The sequence below is a fragment of the Sturnus vulgaris genome, chromosome 10 (genome assembly GCF_052056855.1).
Source record: "Sturnus vulgaris isolate bStuVul1 chromosome 10, bStuVul1.hap1, whole genome shotgun sequence".
In the NCBI taxonomy this organism is placed as follows: Eukaryota; Metazoa; Chordata; class Aves; order Passeriformes; family Sturnidae; genus Sturnus; species Sturnus vulgaris.
In genome coordinates this window covers 17672361-17687204 of record NC_142252.1, presented here as the reverse complement: position 1 = coordinate 17687204, position 14844 = coordinate 17672361, and the positions used below count along the sequence as shown (strand labels likewise).

At 37.4% G+C, this 14844-nt stretch overlaps 1 protein-coding gene across 12 annotated transcripts in view; it reads left to right on the top strand.

Annotated features, from left to right (window-relative positions):
* Positions 1–14844, top strand: part of ATP11B (ATPase phospholipid transporting 11B (putative)) — a 65235-nt gene that overhangs the window by 22446 nt on the left and 27945 nt on the right. For all 12 annotated transcript variants that reach the window (XR_015805597.1, XR_015805596.1, XM_088170478.1 and 9 more), the window contains exons 5-20: positions 819–926; positions 1069–1197; positions 1322–1425; positions 2634–2681; positions 5393–5457; positions 6010–6091; positions 6971–7121; positions 9137–9334; positions 9609–9767; positions 10077–10249; positions 10631–10699; positions 11639–11712; positions 11798–11901; positions 12064–12245; positions 12971–13174; positions 13451–13604. Coding sequence is in view for 10 of the 12 variants with exons in the window: in XM_088170478.1 (XP_088026604.1) it covers positions 819–926; positions 1069–1197; positions 1322–1425; positions 2634–2681; positions 5393–5457; positions 6010–6091; positions 6971–7121; positions 9137–9334; positions 9609–9767; positions 10077–10249; positions 10631–10699; positions 11639–11712; positions 11798–11901; positions 12064–12245; positions 12971–13174; positions 13451–13604 (2004 nt within the window). In the remaining 2 variants the exon portion in view is untranslated. The remainder of the gene's footprint in view (positions 1–818; positions 927–1068; positions 1198–1321; positions 1426–2633; positions 2682–5392; positions 5458–6009; positions 6092–6970; positions 7122–9136; positions 9335–9608; positions 9768–10076; positions 10250–10630; positions 10700–11638; positions 11713–11797; positions 11902–12063; positions 12246–12970; positions 13175–13450; positions 13605–14844) is intronic.

Below are 14844 nucleotides of genomic sequence, written 5' to 3'. Positions count from 1 at the left end.
GCTAGTGGGGCTTTCTAAACAGTACCTAGGCTTGGGGATCAGAAATTATTATCCTACCATCATGTAATGTTGTTAGAGTAAACAAGCTGTGGATTCATACTTTAGGAAAATAGGAGGGAAATAATATACTTGTATTGACAATCTTGGGTGTTTGCACATGTGTGTGCATGGGATAAAGGGTGCCTGAACAGATGTGAAGTATCAGGTAAAGGAAAGCTGCTTAGTTTATCAGTTGAAAGCTCAGTTGCTGCAGACTGTTCCATTAGGACTCAAAAAGTGCGAAAATCTTCTCAGTCATCTTCTCTTGCTGGACAGAGCTGATGTGTCAACAGCATGTCACACAGAATTAAATCTTGCGATTTCATGCATGGGCTGTGGCAGTAACTATAAGAAATGCCATATGATATGACTTGACAAAGTAATTTCTAAAAAAAAAAAGGAATCCACAGAGTAGCCTGATGACTGCCTGTTCCTGGTTTTTGGCCTATTAATGCATATAGATCAAAGATTTATTGAGTGCTTGGTCATCTGATCTGCAGAAAATGTCATTGCCTGTTTGTTTTAAGAGAACATGGGACTGTTAAGTATCTTCACCACTTCTGCTACTTTTTTTGCCTTTACATGTTTGTGTAAAATGACAGAGTTCATAGGTTCACAGGTTCTTGAGTAACAGCTGGAACAGAAATTCAAGAGAAGTTAGTAACTGTATTCAGACAATGCAGGAAGCAGTTTGAACACATTTGTTTAGTAGATTAAATTTAGTCTATTTTTTTAGTTTTCTTGCTTAAAAAGTAGATTTTTTAATGTGTTTTCCACAGGGCTATGAGGACTGGCTACGACATAAAGCAGACAATGAAGTCAATGGTGCTCCAGTTTATGTTGTTCGAAGTGGTGGCCTTGTGAAAACGAGATCTAAAAACATTCGGGTAAAGGACAAATTGAAAATTGTGTATTACACAGCTAAAACTCTTGATTTATTGCTAATCATTATGGTTTGGTAACAATGCTGAAATGAATTCTGCTCTTTAAACCTCTTTGTATCTTTCTGGTCCATGTTCACTTTGTTAGGTGGGGGACATTGTCAGAGTAGCCAAAGATGAGACTTTCCCTGTTGATCTGGTGCTCCTGTCATCTGACCGAGTGGACGGTTCATGCCACGTTACCACTGCAAGTTTGGATGGAGAGACCAATCTTAAGGTCTGGGTTACTTCTGTGAAATAGAATGTAGTTAATTGGTGGTGCCATATTTTATTCAGCCTGTTGAAATACCTGTCCTGCTGCCTGCTAGTCCTTCAGTAACCCGATGGGCACTGTTTTACAGACACACGTTGCAGTCCCAGAAACAGCAGTGCTGCAGTCTGTTGCCAACCTGGACAAACTGGTAGCTGTTATAGAATGTCAGCAGCCAGAAGCAGATCTGTACAGGTATCACTATATTCGTAAATATTTTGAAATTAAATTAAAATGTTTAATACTCAGAATGTTACAGGTCTTGCTAGGATTAAAATAGCTTCAGCCATCTGCTTGAATTTTAGGTTTTCATAATCAGGTTGTGTTTATACAACACAGCTTGAAAGTTGCAAGTGATAAGTTAAATTTGAGTACTTGAGTAGTAACGCAGACATAATAATATTTATCTTTTTTTTTAATTACATACATTTCCAGTAAGTGAATTTATTTCTACATTTTAATGAATTAAATGGCCTACAGTCTGATCAGGTTGAAGAAAGTCCTATAAGGTTCTGCCAGAAGATTTCAATATTATATAGGATATGTTGAAGTGGAATTGACTCAAGTCTAATTCTAAGGATATGTGTTGCTCATATTCATTTTGCATATGCTCCAGAGGAGGTTTGAACTCCATTCTTCAGCAGCAAAACCTTAGATTAAAAACAGGGATATCCAAGCATGCTTTAACATCAGCAGGCAAGATCATAGACTCTCTAAAGCAGCATCATAGGTAGCAAAAGTTATGTTCCCATCCAAGTTTCTTCTGAATTGCATAATGGAAGATAGTAGCTATGAAGTAGTAGTTTTTAAACTCCAAGTATATTATTGCAGCTGTTCTTAACTAAGCTTGGAGATCTTTGAGCAATATTAAGGTTTTTAAAACTAGGATGCTCAGTTGGAACAGATGTTCTAATATTTGATATTTAGCAAATTAAGGTACAATCAATATAGAAGTTTGAGTTCCTTTTTGTGACTGGAGTCATGATAAATATGTACATGTCAGATTTTTAAACGTGTAATAGATTGGCTTTATTAAATGAAAAGTTACTATTTCTGGTGGATAGTCTGCAAACTTATATTTGTTGAGGAATTATTTCTGACTGAATCATCAAGAAGTCACAATCTGTTTCAAATGAATAGAAATATAATCTTTTGTGGTAATTAATCAGAGTTAATAAGCCTTTTCAAATGCCTATTCCTTTGAGGGATAAATGTTTCTGTTGCTAAATGTCTCTTGTAAAATTATTGCCAGTTTTACCATATTGGTTTAGTTTGATTGTTAATAAAAGTTGATTTATTTTTTTGCTTGTGAACCATTAATAACTTCTTTGTAGGTATAGAGAAGGTTTTTACATTTTTGAGTCTTTATGTAGATACTTCTAAGACATATCCGTCTTTCATAGATTTGTTGGAAGAATAACTGTAAGTCAACAAGCTGAAGAAATAGTAAGGTGAGTAAGATTGTATAAGATCATTATTTAGAACACGTGGAGGTGGTTGAATATATGAAAAGGGGAGGTATTTTTCCTAAAAGTATCAACTGCAGCTGCATACCTCAGATGGAGATGAGAAAAAATGAGTGAAAGAAATTCATTACTACCCAGTTTTACAGATTTAATACAAGAGTACTGGAAAGCTTGGCTGTTGCGAAGCAAGTAGCTTTTTGGCACTGGTTATCAACTGGTAACTCTGTTGTTATTTATTAATTAAAGCATTTATTGATCTGAAACTATTTCCACTGACGTATTCTCTGCAGTACAACAGATCCCCTTTCATCAGAGGCACTGAGAAGGAGTTTCTGCAGTTGAAATCCCTAGAAATTCCTGGTTTTTAACAAAGCCTCTGCTACAAATTTGTAATTATTAGTATCTATTTCAAACTACAGCTGGACTGTAAAGATAAGTGCTTACATCTGTCACAGGCAACACAACTGTGTTGTACATAATCATGTGCTCACCTCCTTTCCTTGTGCAGTCACAGCAAGTAACAAACACATGTGCAAATATAAAAATAAAGATGTGAGGCCATTTACAGACTTCCATCTCCACTTCCTGGAAAGATTTCTAATTGCTGTGGTTTGGTCCCAGCTACCAGCAAGGCATCCAAACAGCTGCTCATTCAATTCCCCCCACTACAACAGGATAGGAGAGATAACAGGAAGGACAAGAGTGAGAAGGATCATGGTTTGAAGTAAAGGCATAGAAATCAGTCACAACAAATTTCCAAATTTCCAGAAATATTTAACATTCAAGTTCAGTTATTTTATCTTGCGAGTTCCTGATTGTTCAGCTTTCAAAAAAGCTTTGTCACCTCTTCTGAAAAGGTGAAGTGCTGTGTGTAAATTTGTCACTGAAACAGGTAAATCTCTTAAGGTTCTTTCACTCCTCTAATGTCCAAAATGTTGTCTTTTATCCTTTTTTTTTTTTTTGTGAAATTTCTACTTGACTATTAAAAGATTACTGTTTACCTTGTAGTATCTGCCTTCAGTCTGAGGAACTGAGTGTCTCTCAGTCTGAGGCTAGCAAACATCTGGATGGGAGTGACATGGAATTCAGAGTGAATCAAGGAGTTTTCAGTGGTTTTGCAAGAAATATGGAAGTGTAGCAGTCAGGTTACTTGGCCCCAAGTTCAGTGTCTTAGTCACCCTCACCAGAAAGCCCCACCAACGGCACCCCCAAAAACCCACTTGGCTGTTTTCTAAGGTCACTTTGCTACTTCATTGAGAGCTTTTCAGAATTCATTACTGCCAGTCTGACAGGTGCAGCATTGGGATAATCTATCAAAATAATTAAGTTGACAATGTAAAACAGAGCTGGTTAAAAGGGAAGTGAAAAAAATAATTGCAAGTTCTGACTACTTAGTGGAGCTGTATCTTCTGTCTAAGATAAACTTGTCAGGTCTGTGTTGCACTGAATCAGGTTTGGTATTTTGAATTTGTCAGGCTGGTTGTACAAAATTGAATCCAGAAATATAAATTGTGTTTCTTATATGAAAATTCTAAATGCTCAAGCATTTAATCACTTTTAGTTAAAATTTTCAGTTGAAGTCTGAGTCTAGCCTAAAATATTAACATATGTATGTTTAATTTAAACAATCTATCATATTCTGTGTGTATAATTGGTACACGTGGTGTTTGTGATGGTAACTGTTACATTTGCAGTAACATTTAAGTTAAATTTTTGACTGTGGGAGGTGAGTTGTGGGTTTGACTTTCCTTGTTTTGAGTAACTTTAGGTTATATTTTCAAAGGGACATCAAGTTTAAGGGCTTTGTTTATACAATAGTGATCATGGCCTGCATGTGGCGCAGCTAAAGGAAAAGTAGGGTAAACCCAAGGGCTTGCATGCCAAAGCACTTAGCATCTGAACTTTTAATTATTTTGTTTCTACCCAGTATGTCAATCTGGCCACTGCAGTTGTTAATTTTCTGCTTGCATTTGAAATAGTGGGAAAAATACCTTTTTTTAAATTTCAAACCAACCCTGCTGACAGCTTCTAAAGATGATACAGCTGCTGCAGTAGAACATATGGTTCTAACCTTATATTAACCTTGTTTCTAACTAGACCTTTATTTTCACAGCCCTGCTTGCCATTCTTAGCCAAAGAAATGAATGTTATTGTATTGTGATAGATGTGAGGAAAAAATACTGTTTTACCTCCTTAAATTTTACCTCCTGTGTTAGGAAATAAAACTGGCACTGCTGAAGTGGTGTCCCTCTAATTGTTTGTTTCTTTGGTTTGAATAGCTTTTGAACTTTCTAGATCATTTCAGTCTGATAGAGGGGTAGAGGATTGGTAAATTAGCCAAACCTAAGCCAGCACTTCGGGTGCACAGTGAGCACTATTGGTTTCTTGACTGATTCCTTCCCAAGTACCTTGTGGGTCTCTCTGAATATTTGGAATATTTAGCTCAGTCAGTAGTTATGAGATATGGAACAGTGGTGGGGGAGTATGACAGTGACCAAAGGAGGACATGAAAGGAAGCAGAGCTCTGTGGAGATGTGTGGGAGGTGTGGTGGAAGGACTAAGATCACTGATTGAGTTGCTGCACTGGGAATTTATAGGGGATATAGGACAGATTTGCATAGGAAACTGGATTTCAGTACTTCTCCAGAATACAGAACAGCTGATGTTTACATGCTGATATGTCTATTTCTTTTTAGACCTCTTGGGCCTGAAAGTCTCTTACTTCGTGGAGCAAGATTAAAAAACACTAAAGAAATATTTGGTTTGTAGACATCTAAATATTTAAAGAGTATTCTCTTCTTAAAGCATGTTGATGAACTGGGTTTTAATTCTGCTTGCACTGAAGAAATTGTAATAATCTTGCTGACTGTTACCTGAGGGGATATGATTGTAGATGAAAGTAATGATATTATGCTGAAGAACCTCTAAGGATATAAAGTTCCAGCTCTGCTCTGTGAAAATATTTGAAGTGGTTTGATAAAGGAATAACTTAACTTCAATGGATAAATGACTGTTCTTATTCTTACCTATTGTTCAAGGCTTTCTCCTGAGATTTACCATGCTGATTTCCATAAAATACATATTGAAGAGCAGTACAGTCATAATAATGAACAGTGTTAAAGTAGGTGTTAAAATTACTCCAGTAGTACTCTTACTATAGAAGAGTCTTGCAAATAGTACAAAATTCTGTCTCATAGTAAACACAGAAGTAGTACCACCTCTTGCTTTTATCCTGTATCTCTCAAAATTAAAAATTCTGCAAATTGTATTTATGCAGGAAAGGAAGTCTGACTCTTCCCCTTTTCCTTCCCAGGTGTTGCTGTGTATACAGGTATGGAGACAAAGATGGCATTAAATTACAAGAGTAAATCTCAGAAACGGTCAGCAGTAGAAAAGTATGTTTATTTTCTAATATCTCTCTAATTTGTAGAGCTTTAACTTAGTTTTTCCTGTGTAATCTGAAAACCCTGGTGGTCTCATCCTTGAGTTATAGGCAAAGGGAAGAGAGTGTTAATTGCCTTGCCTTCAGTAGGAAGCTATAAAGATAAAATCCATTGCTTGATATGTCATCCTTTATTAGTGTGCAAAGTGGAAACATCCAAGCTTGCTCTGGTTGCAGGATAGGTGTTACTATGATAATATTTATATTGAATCTCATTATTTATTATAAAAGGAAAAGGAGTTATGATATGTTGCCTTTATTCCAGTTACTAAAAATCTCAGAGAGCCCCCTGGCATTCTTGTGCAAATTCATAGCTACATACACACAACTGTATGTGTAGCACCAGCAAAGTTCAGTCATCAGGGCAAGGGCAGGAAGGATGGTCTGGCTGCTTACAGAACAAGAAGGAGGTGTGACTGTTCTGCTGTGACCTGGCCTGGGTTAAATGCTCAGCTGCACATGGCAGTGCTCTTCTAACTGAGGAAAAGGTGCAGCCCTGCGTTTCTGCTGTGCTTGTTTGTCCTGCCTGCACAGCCTTGCAAGCTCCCTGGGGATGAGGACCAGTGTGGGACTGCAGTTGTGACACAAGGCAGCTAAGCTGTTGAGGTGTTCCTGCACTTTAATCTAGTCTTCATCTAGTTTATCTTAGATGCAGAATCTCTTTCCGTTCTGTTGCCTGCTTGTCACATGAAAACTTTGTATCTGTATCAAGCACAGGATACACTTTTTTAAAAAGGTCCAGTGTGTTTTTGATCAATTCATGTAACCACACTGTCAACAGATGAAGTAAAATAAACTGAAGTTTCTTGCTTTATTTTTTGCCTCTTTATAGGTCCATGAATTCCTTTTTGATTATTTATCTAATAATCCTCCTCTTTGAAGCCATTCTGAGCACTATTTTAAAGTATGCATGGCAAGCTGAAGAGAAATGGGATGAGCCTTGGTATAATGAAAAAACAGAGCATGAAAGAAACAGCAGTAAGGTAACGTAGTTCTGCCCAGTTGCATATATGCAGAGCACTCAGATAATATACACTCAATGTCATATATATTATGTCTCTTTTCTATGTGTAACTACCACATGATCCACTTGCAAGTCTCTGTGCTGGTGTCTCAGTGATTTTTGGGTTAGTCCCATGTAGCCTGACCACTGTGTAGAAATATTTCTACCTCTGTTACTGGTTGGACTTTTTCTTCCTTTATGAAAAGACCAGACTTTCTGAAAACTTTTGAAAAGGCTTTGTTAGGACATATTTTTGATGGTTTATGTTCTAATTATTGTTCTTTAGGGTGTCTTTTGTCATTCCATAAAAGAAAAGAGGAGGAGGATGGCTGTTCTTGTGTACGTTCTATTGCAGAGATTTCACAGTTCAGGAATTTAGTACGTTCTGTGATGTTAAGATGGTTTGGGCAATTTCATAAGGCTGTAATTTTACTGAAGCTCCTGCTTGCCTGCTCAGTTATCTTTAGAGATTGAAGGGATACTTTAAAGTGTCCCTGAAATCTGTGGTTCTGAGCAGTATCTTTTTTTTCAATTAATCTGTATTTTTCTGTGTTCTCTCTAATTTTTGATTTCTGTATGAGTCTGCCTTTGTCGAAAGCAGTTCAGGAGCTTAATTTGAAATCATTCTATGCAAGTTAGTCTAGCCTGTGGAGCCTTTCAGTTCTGAATAGAGCAGGGATAAGTATTTCCTCAATCTTTCCATTCCTTTGCCATTAGGAATATAGAGACGTGTTTTTCTGCAGTGTCATTCTCCTTCTGTCATGTCTTTGTTTTTGTGTCCCATGTTGACTTCCACAATCTGCTTTGCATTTTTCAGCATGCTGACATCCTTACTCAGAGTGCTTTCCCTTATCCATCTCCTCCTGTGTGTGCAGATTGTTATTTCATTTCCATTGCTTGAAGAAACTCTCTAACTTAAGTAATTGTCACTACTTCTGTTAGATTAATTAGTGCTCTCACTTTCTATCTGTCTTTTCTAGTTTAGTTTGGAAGATCTCTTTAGGCACAGAACTTGCTGAGTTTTTGTCAGCTACTTTAATTATTTATTAAATACTTACAGCAATGCCCCCTAAAGAGGAAGAATAGACATGATTTAGCTTTGCAAACTGTTGACTGCTTTTATGCTTCCTTTATTTAAAATGTTGTCCTGCACCAATATCTGGTGGAGTTAAAAGAGGTGGCCTGGTTTTTGTCATCTCTTATCTCCCTTGCCTCAGTATTCAAGTGTTGCTGAGAGTTTTTCCAAAGTACAATTTAGATACTGAGTTTGTTTTGTAGATGAAAAAGAGACTGTAGTGTTGTATTTCAGGGTTTATTAAGATTATCATACCTAGTAAAAAGAAGTTTCTCTCCTGTCACATAAGTGTTTGCCTGGAATATGTGTGTGGAACACAGTGATTTGAAGAGGCATAAAAGAAATTCACCTGGTCCCTTTCTTTTCGTGTAGTCTGGATCCCCCAAATCACTGGGGAATGCCAGCAGAGAGGAACCCTCTTGACACTTTGCTGTCCTGAAACAACAGAGTGCTTGCAGATTCCTCTGACAGCATGGAAAATCACTTGTTTGCCTTCACAATTTAGGGTTCCTTAGAAAAGCTTACATGAATGATGCTGTTTGATGGAATAGGGAACACACATTACTTTTCTCAGACCAAACTGTTTCAGAGTTGGAAAACAGAATCATCATGACAGTTAATATTAATTGGCAGCCCTCCTGACAGATTCAGTAGAGAGACAAAAATTAATGAACTTGTGAATTGAAACCTCCAGTCACAGCTTAAGGCAGACTTTGTGCCTCAGTGTGAGGGTGTGTTACTGGGGCAACCTGCAAATGCCTGTGTTGTCACTGGAGTGTTGTCACTCTCGTGTCAATGTGGGGCTTGGGCTTCTCTGGCTCTCCCAGTTTGTCATTTTTCATGCATATTGAAGCATAATTAAGTCACCATGTTTCAGATCTTCTGTGGTAATCTTCATGTTTTCTCTTTTTCCCTTGTAGATCCTGAGATTTATTTCAGATTTTCTTGCTTTTCTGGTACTTTACAATTTTATCATACCTATTTCACTCTATGTGACTGTTGAGATGCAGAAATTTCTTGGATCTTTTTTTATTGGCTGGGATCTTGACCTCTATCATGAAGAAACAAACCAGAGAGCACAAGTAAATACTTCAGACCTCAATGAGGAATTGGGACAGGTAAAAAATACGTTTTCTGTGAGCTTTTTTTAACCTATTTTCGACTTAGGTTTTAATATTAAAATTAAAAGTTACTGCAGGCTTTTTATTACTTGTGATATGATTTCTGATTAATTTTAAAATAAGGTATAAAGATGTGATGGCAGAAGTTGAAGTTCTTATATGATTAAAAAAATGTGTTTAATAGAAAGTGTGAGTGGAGATTATTGTAACTTTTTTCTTCTAATGAGTACATGCAATTCCAAGTTTGTAATTTTGTTTTATTTTACAAAAGGTAGAGTATGTGTTTACTGACAAAACTGGTACATTAACGGAAAATGAGATGCAGTTTCGGGAGTGCTCCATTAATGGCATAAAGTACCAAGAGGTCAATGGTAAACTAACTCCAGAGGGATTTTCTGAAGATTCTCCAGATGGAAATAGGCGTGGTTTGGTAAGGCTCTTTGGTTTTTCCCACCATTAGTCATTCTAGATGGAAAGTGTTTTATTTCAGAGAAGTATTCTTGTAGCATTAGCATAAAAAACCCCAAAAAACACCCAACCTAAACATAAATCAGAATTTCAGAGTAGTTTGAAGCTTTCAAGTGTCACTGAACAAATAATATTTATTAAACATGTTGAGCTGTGATTATTTAACATTAAATGCTTGGCAGATTTGTAAGTAAAAACGCTTTTTCCTTAAGTGTGTTCGAAACTGGGTTGATATGTAAATGTTACCAATCAAGTTTTTTCTTTCTTCTAGGTGAAGGAGGAAGAACTCTTCTTGAAAGCAGTTTGTCTGTGTCATACAGTGCAGATCAATGCAGACCAGACAGATGGTGCTGATGGTCCTTGGCATGCCAATGGAATCACATCCCCTCTGGAGTATTATGCTTCTTCACCAGATGAGAAGGCTTTAGTGGAAGCTGCCAGCCGGTGAGCAGCACTGCCAGGCCTGTCTGGTACAGGAATTGCCTGCAAGGGCAACCTTAGAAATGGCTCAGGACATTGGTGAAGCCCAGAGCCTGGCACTGCCACCTTACAGGGAAAACGTTCAAATGTAAAATACACAACCCCCTAGGTGTAGTATAAAGTGATGATTTAAAATATTTATGAAAATACTTGAGAAATTAAAGTGGTCAGAGTATGATGTGAATAAAATACTGCAGAAATGGGCATTCTTAATTTTCTCTAGAAGCAGAGTACAGTAATAGTGTGTAAGAGTTTCTTCTTTTCTTCCCTACCATCTTCCCCTCCCTCTATTAATAGGCATTTTATCTAAAGTGATAATTAAATGTATATTTTCTTTACTTTTAGGGTTGGAGTAGTATTTACTGGAATTAGTGGAGACAGTATGGAAGTGAAAAGTCTTGGAAAACCAGAGAGGTATTCGTTTTTTTTCCTTGATTGTTTTGAAGGACAGAACAGTAGTGAAGATTAATGTAATGTTTTCCTCTTAATCCTCTGTGTTCATAAGCAAACCTTGCCTTTCCACAGCGTGCTCTGTTTAATGCTTTTCCCTTGATGTCTTCAAGACAGCTTGCATCTTATTCCTTACCAATTGTAGCTGAGATGCAAGAATTTTGTGTGAGTTACTCTGTGTAGGTGTGTGTTGTAACAGTTTGTATCTTTGCCCATTCCTCAAAGGTTGAGACTGTAGCAGAGTTGGAAAACTGAATTGCTTATTCAAGTCTTGTTTCAGCTCTAGAAATTCCCAGAATCAGTCTCATCTGTGCATAATCTAATTAGATATTTAAACTTTCAGAAAATGAGTACAAATTATTAATAACTGTATATCTGCAGTATGCCATAATTCCTTTTACTCATTTGATTTGTGTCAGCTAGTTGGCAGTACTTTGAATTTAAATGTTTAAAATTAATTTTCTAAGCTAGTGGTAACATAACAAATACTAATCCGCTTACCAGGGCACACACACTTTTTTGACAGTCTAGATTTTTTACAAGTTTGTCAGAAACAAAACATAGTTTTCAAAGTTACACTTGAAGTAACAGCAGAAGGATGAAGAAACAGAAAGGAGCTGCTTGTAATCTCCAAATGTCAAGTTAGTATTCAGAAAGCTGTTCCTGTTGCTTGAAGAACCTTTTATTCTTACAGAATGGAATTAAGCATATATACACTGATAAAAAGCAATGAACAGTGATTGTTGTTCAGCATTGGCAGCATTGCTTTCAGAGTTTCTATACAAAAATGACACTTTGAGGAAAGGTCTGTGGTGTAAGAGTCTATTTATAAGTAATTGCCTTTGGAAATTTATTTCTAAAAATGTTTTCTTCCCATTCCCTCTTTTAAAATGCAAAACACAGGTATAAATTGCTTCATGTTTTGGAGTTTGATCCAAATCGCAGGCGAATGAGTGTCATTGTAGAGAGTCCCTCAGGTAGGTGATCAGAGATTGCACAAAAAGCACTTGGGAGCTTCTTAAACAGCATTTTTTTAAATTTCAGTTTTATTTGACTTTCTAGGGGAGAAGCTTTTATTTACAAAGGGAGCAGAATCTTCCATTTTGCCTCGTAGTAAGAGTGGAGAAATAGATAAAACAAGGATACACGTGGATGAATTTGCTTTGGTAAGTGTATATGCTTGCCCACCTCCCAGCCCTCAGCTGATCAGAAGAAAGTTCTTGCAGTGTCAATTGTGACAGTATAAACAGTGAAAAAATTGCTGGTGACACCTTCTTGTTAGATCATAGTCTTGTCTACTCTGAATGTAGTCTTTTCTTTTCCCACAGAAAGGCCTAAGAACTTTGTGCGTGGCCTACAGAAGATTCACACCCGAGGAGTACCAAGAAATTGGCAAACGCCTTCATGAGGCCAGGACTGCCTTACAGCAGCGGGAGGAGAGATTAGCAGATGTGTTCAACTTCATAGAAAGGGATCTGGAATTACTGGGGGCTACAGGAGTAGAAGACAAGTATGCCATGGAGTTACTGCTCTCTGTGCTCAAACCCATCGAGTTTAGGATTTACACTTGAAACAGGAAGTGTGAAAAGCTCTCTCACTATGACCAAAAGTTCTGTGCTATTCTTGTGTAGTATATTTACCTTCGGATTGAGGCACATTCAAAACAAAACTTGTACCAACTGATCCTGTCTTAATGACGATGATGTACAATGTGTTTCACCAGGAGAGATTTCATGTGTGTGAAATGGTATAGTTGCAGCAAATATTTAGTGTAAAAGTAAATTCATTGGAAAAGCTTCTACACACAGTTCCTTTGCAAGGCATTCTGCTTCTGCTTGTGCTCTGTAGGTCATAGGGTGTATTGTGCACTGAAGTGAGCACATGGGACATGAGAAGCTTTTCATGCACCACAGTAGCCAGGAATTACTGTGGACTGTTTTAAAGCTTCTCAAATGCAGTGGTGATGCCTAGTTTAAATCAAGATAGGCTTATTAAAAATTTTTAATCCCTTAGCAGGATTGAAGTTTAGTTTTTGTTTCATCAAGGCCTTTGTTTTGTTGCTCTAACAGACTATTATCTGCCAGACTTAGGATTCTCTGGAAATACATGTAACATTGGAATGGCAGACTTAACTCACCATGACAATGGGGTTACAGTGATAACGTGGAGTTACAGTATGAGCTCTTTTGTTTGTAAAGTGTTCAGTTGGTTATTCAAGATTCTTCTTGTTCCTAGACTGCAGGAGAAAGTCCAAGAAACTATAGAAGCCCTCAGGCTTGCAGGTATCAAAGTGTGGGTGCTCACTGGAGACAAGCACGAAACAGCTGTTAGTGTCAGTTTATCCTGTGGACACTTTCACAGAACCATGAACATCCTTGAGCTTGTGCAGCACAAGTCAGACAGTACCTGTGCAGAACAGCTGAGGCAGCTAGCCAAGAGGTAAAATATCTGAGATGTCACTGTCTTAGTGATGGTCTTAGCTTGGGTTGCTTTCATTTTTAAATTTTATTGCAGTCTCTTTGATGCATGTGCCAAAAAAGTTGTCAGTTGTTTTTCAAAAATCTTTTCTTGTTAATATCGTAACAGACTGGAAGAAGTAGTCTGTCTGACAGATTAACTCCTTTGCTTATTGTCTGGCCAACAACACAGTTTATAGCAAAACTGGAATTTTGCTGTTAACGCTGGTACAAAGTCAACATTTTTGTCCCCAAATAGAATAAAAGAAGACCATGTTATCCAGCATGGACTGGTTGTGGATGGGACCAGCCTCTCTCTTGCACTCAGGGAACATGAAAAGCTGTTCATGGAAGTTTGCAAAAACTGTTCTGCAGTGTTGTGCTGTCGCATGGCACCCCTTCAGAAAGCAAAGGTAAGTGAGAATATAGTCAGGATCTCCTTTGAAGTATTTTTATCATGCTTTGAGGTGGCAAGGATTTCTGAAATTACTTTGTTTGTCTGACCCTTTTTGTGACCTCTGAATCCTTGTTAAATTCAGATCTAGAGTATTTTGCTCCAGAGTTTCTATATGTGTGTTTGTAAGTTTGCAAGTGGATGGTGAAATCAAAATACTGCCACCAAGCTCATCTTTATTCTGCCTCCTGAGTGTTGAGTAAGGCAGCAGCTCCCCCGATCTCTTGCATGCTTTTGCCTTAGCTGCTCCATCACTTCTCCAAACCAAAAAAACTAAATTGAAAATTCATACACCTGTAGGAGAAACTGTGCTTCTCTAAATACTTTTAAAATACCCAAGTTTGAGGAAGAAGTAAAAGGGAAGGAAAGCCAAGGCCTGGTCTCCAGGAAAGCTTTATTATCTCTTGTAATATAATTTTTCCTTCACTCGTACTGAATTTTACTCAAATCCATGTTGGATAAGGGTCAAATTCAGATTTTGTAATTAATTTATTTTTTGGACTCCAGAAAGCTAAGCTCTGAAAGACTATAATATTCTTTCCTTTTGAAATGTTCTCTTCATGAAAAGACCTCTGTTTACCTTAAAGCACTAGGAAACCCTTCTGTGATGCTTTAGATGTTCAAATGTGTGGCAAATGCCATACAACATGAGGGGTAGGGAAGAAAGTGCAGGGCAGTTTAGTCTAGTCTTGCACATTATTTTTTTGCTGTAGGCAACCTCTTGTGAGGTTTATTCCAAGATTAAGCTGGAACTCAGCTTAATATTTCCTGCATATTTAATTATAATGCGTGTTAATGTATGGTTAGCAGTCTCAGTACTAATTTTGGTATATTTTATGACTCAAAACCTTTTTTAAACATCATCATGTCAGTCATTTGGAGCTGCTGCTGTTAAAATTTGCCAGAGGATTTTTCTTGACCTTTTCACATAGATGTTTGTCTGTTCAAATTACCCAGGCCTTGGGGATCTCAGAGGACTGATCTGGGTGATGTCCTGCAGCCTTGTTACCTCTCTAAGGCTCCTCCTCCTAGGATCTAATGCTAAATGTAATTGGAATAATTACCCCTTAGGAATGGGGAGCCTTTAAACTTGAATATTAATACCTGCAATTAGGGAATGTATTTCCACAATCAGGTGGATTTCTCTGAGCTGTGGACTGTGCATTCCTCATGTGAAGTGAATTCCCACTCATGTGAAT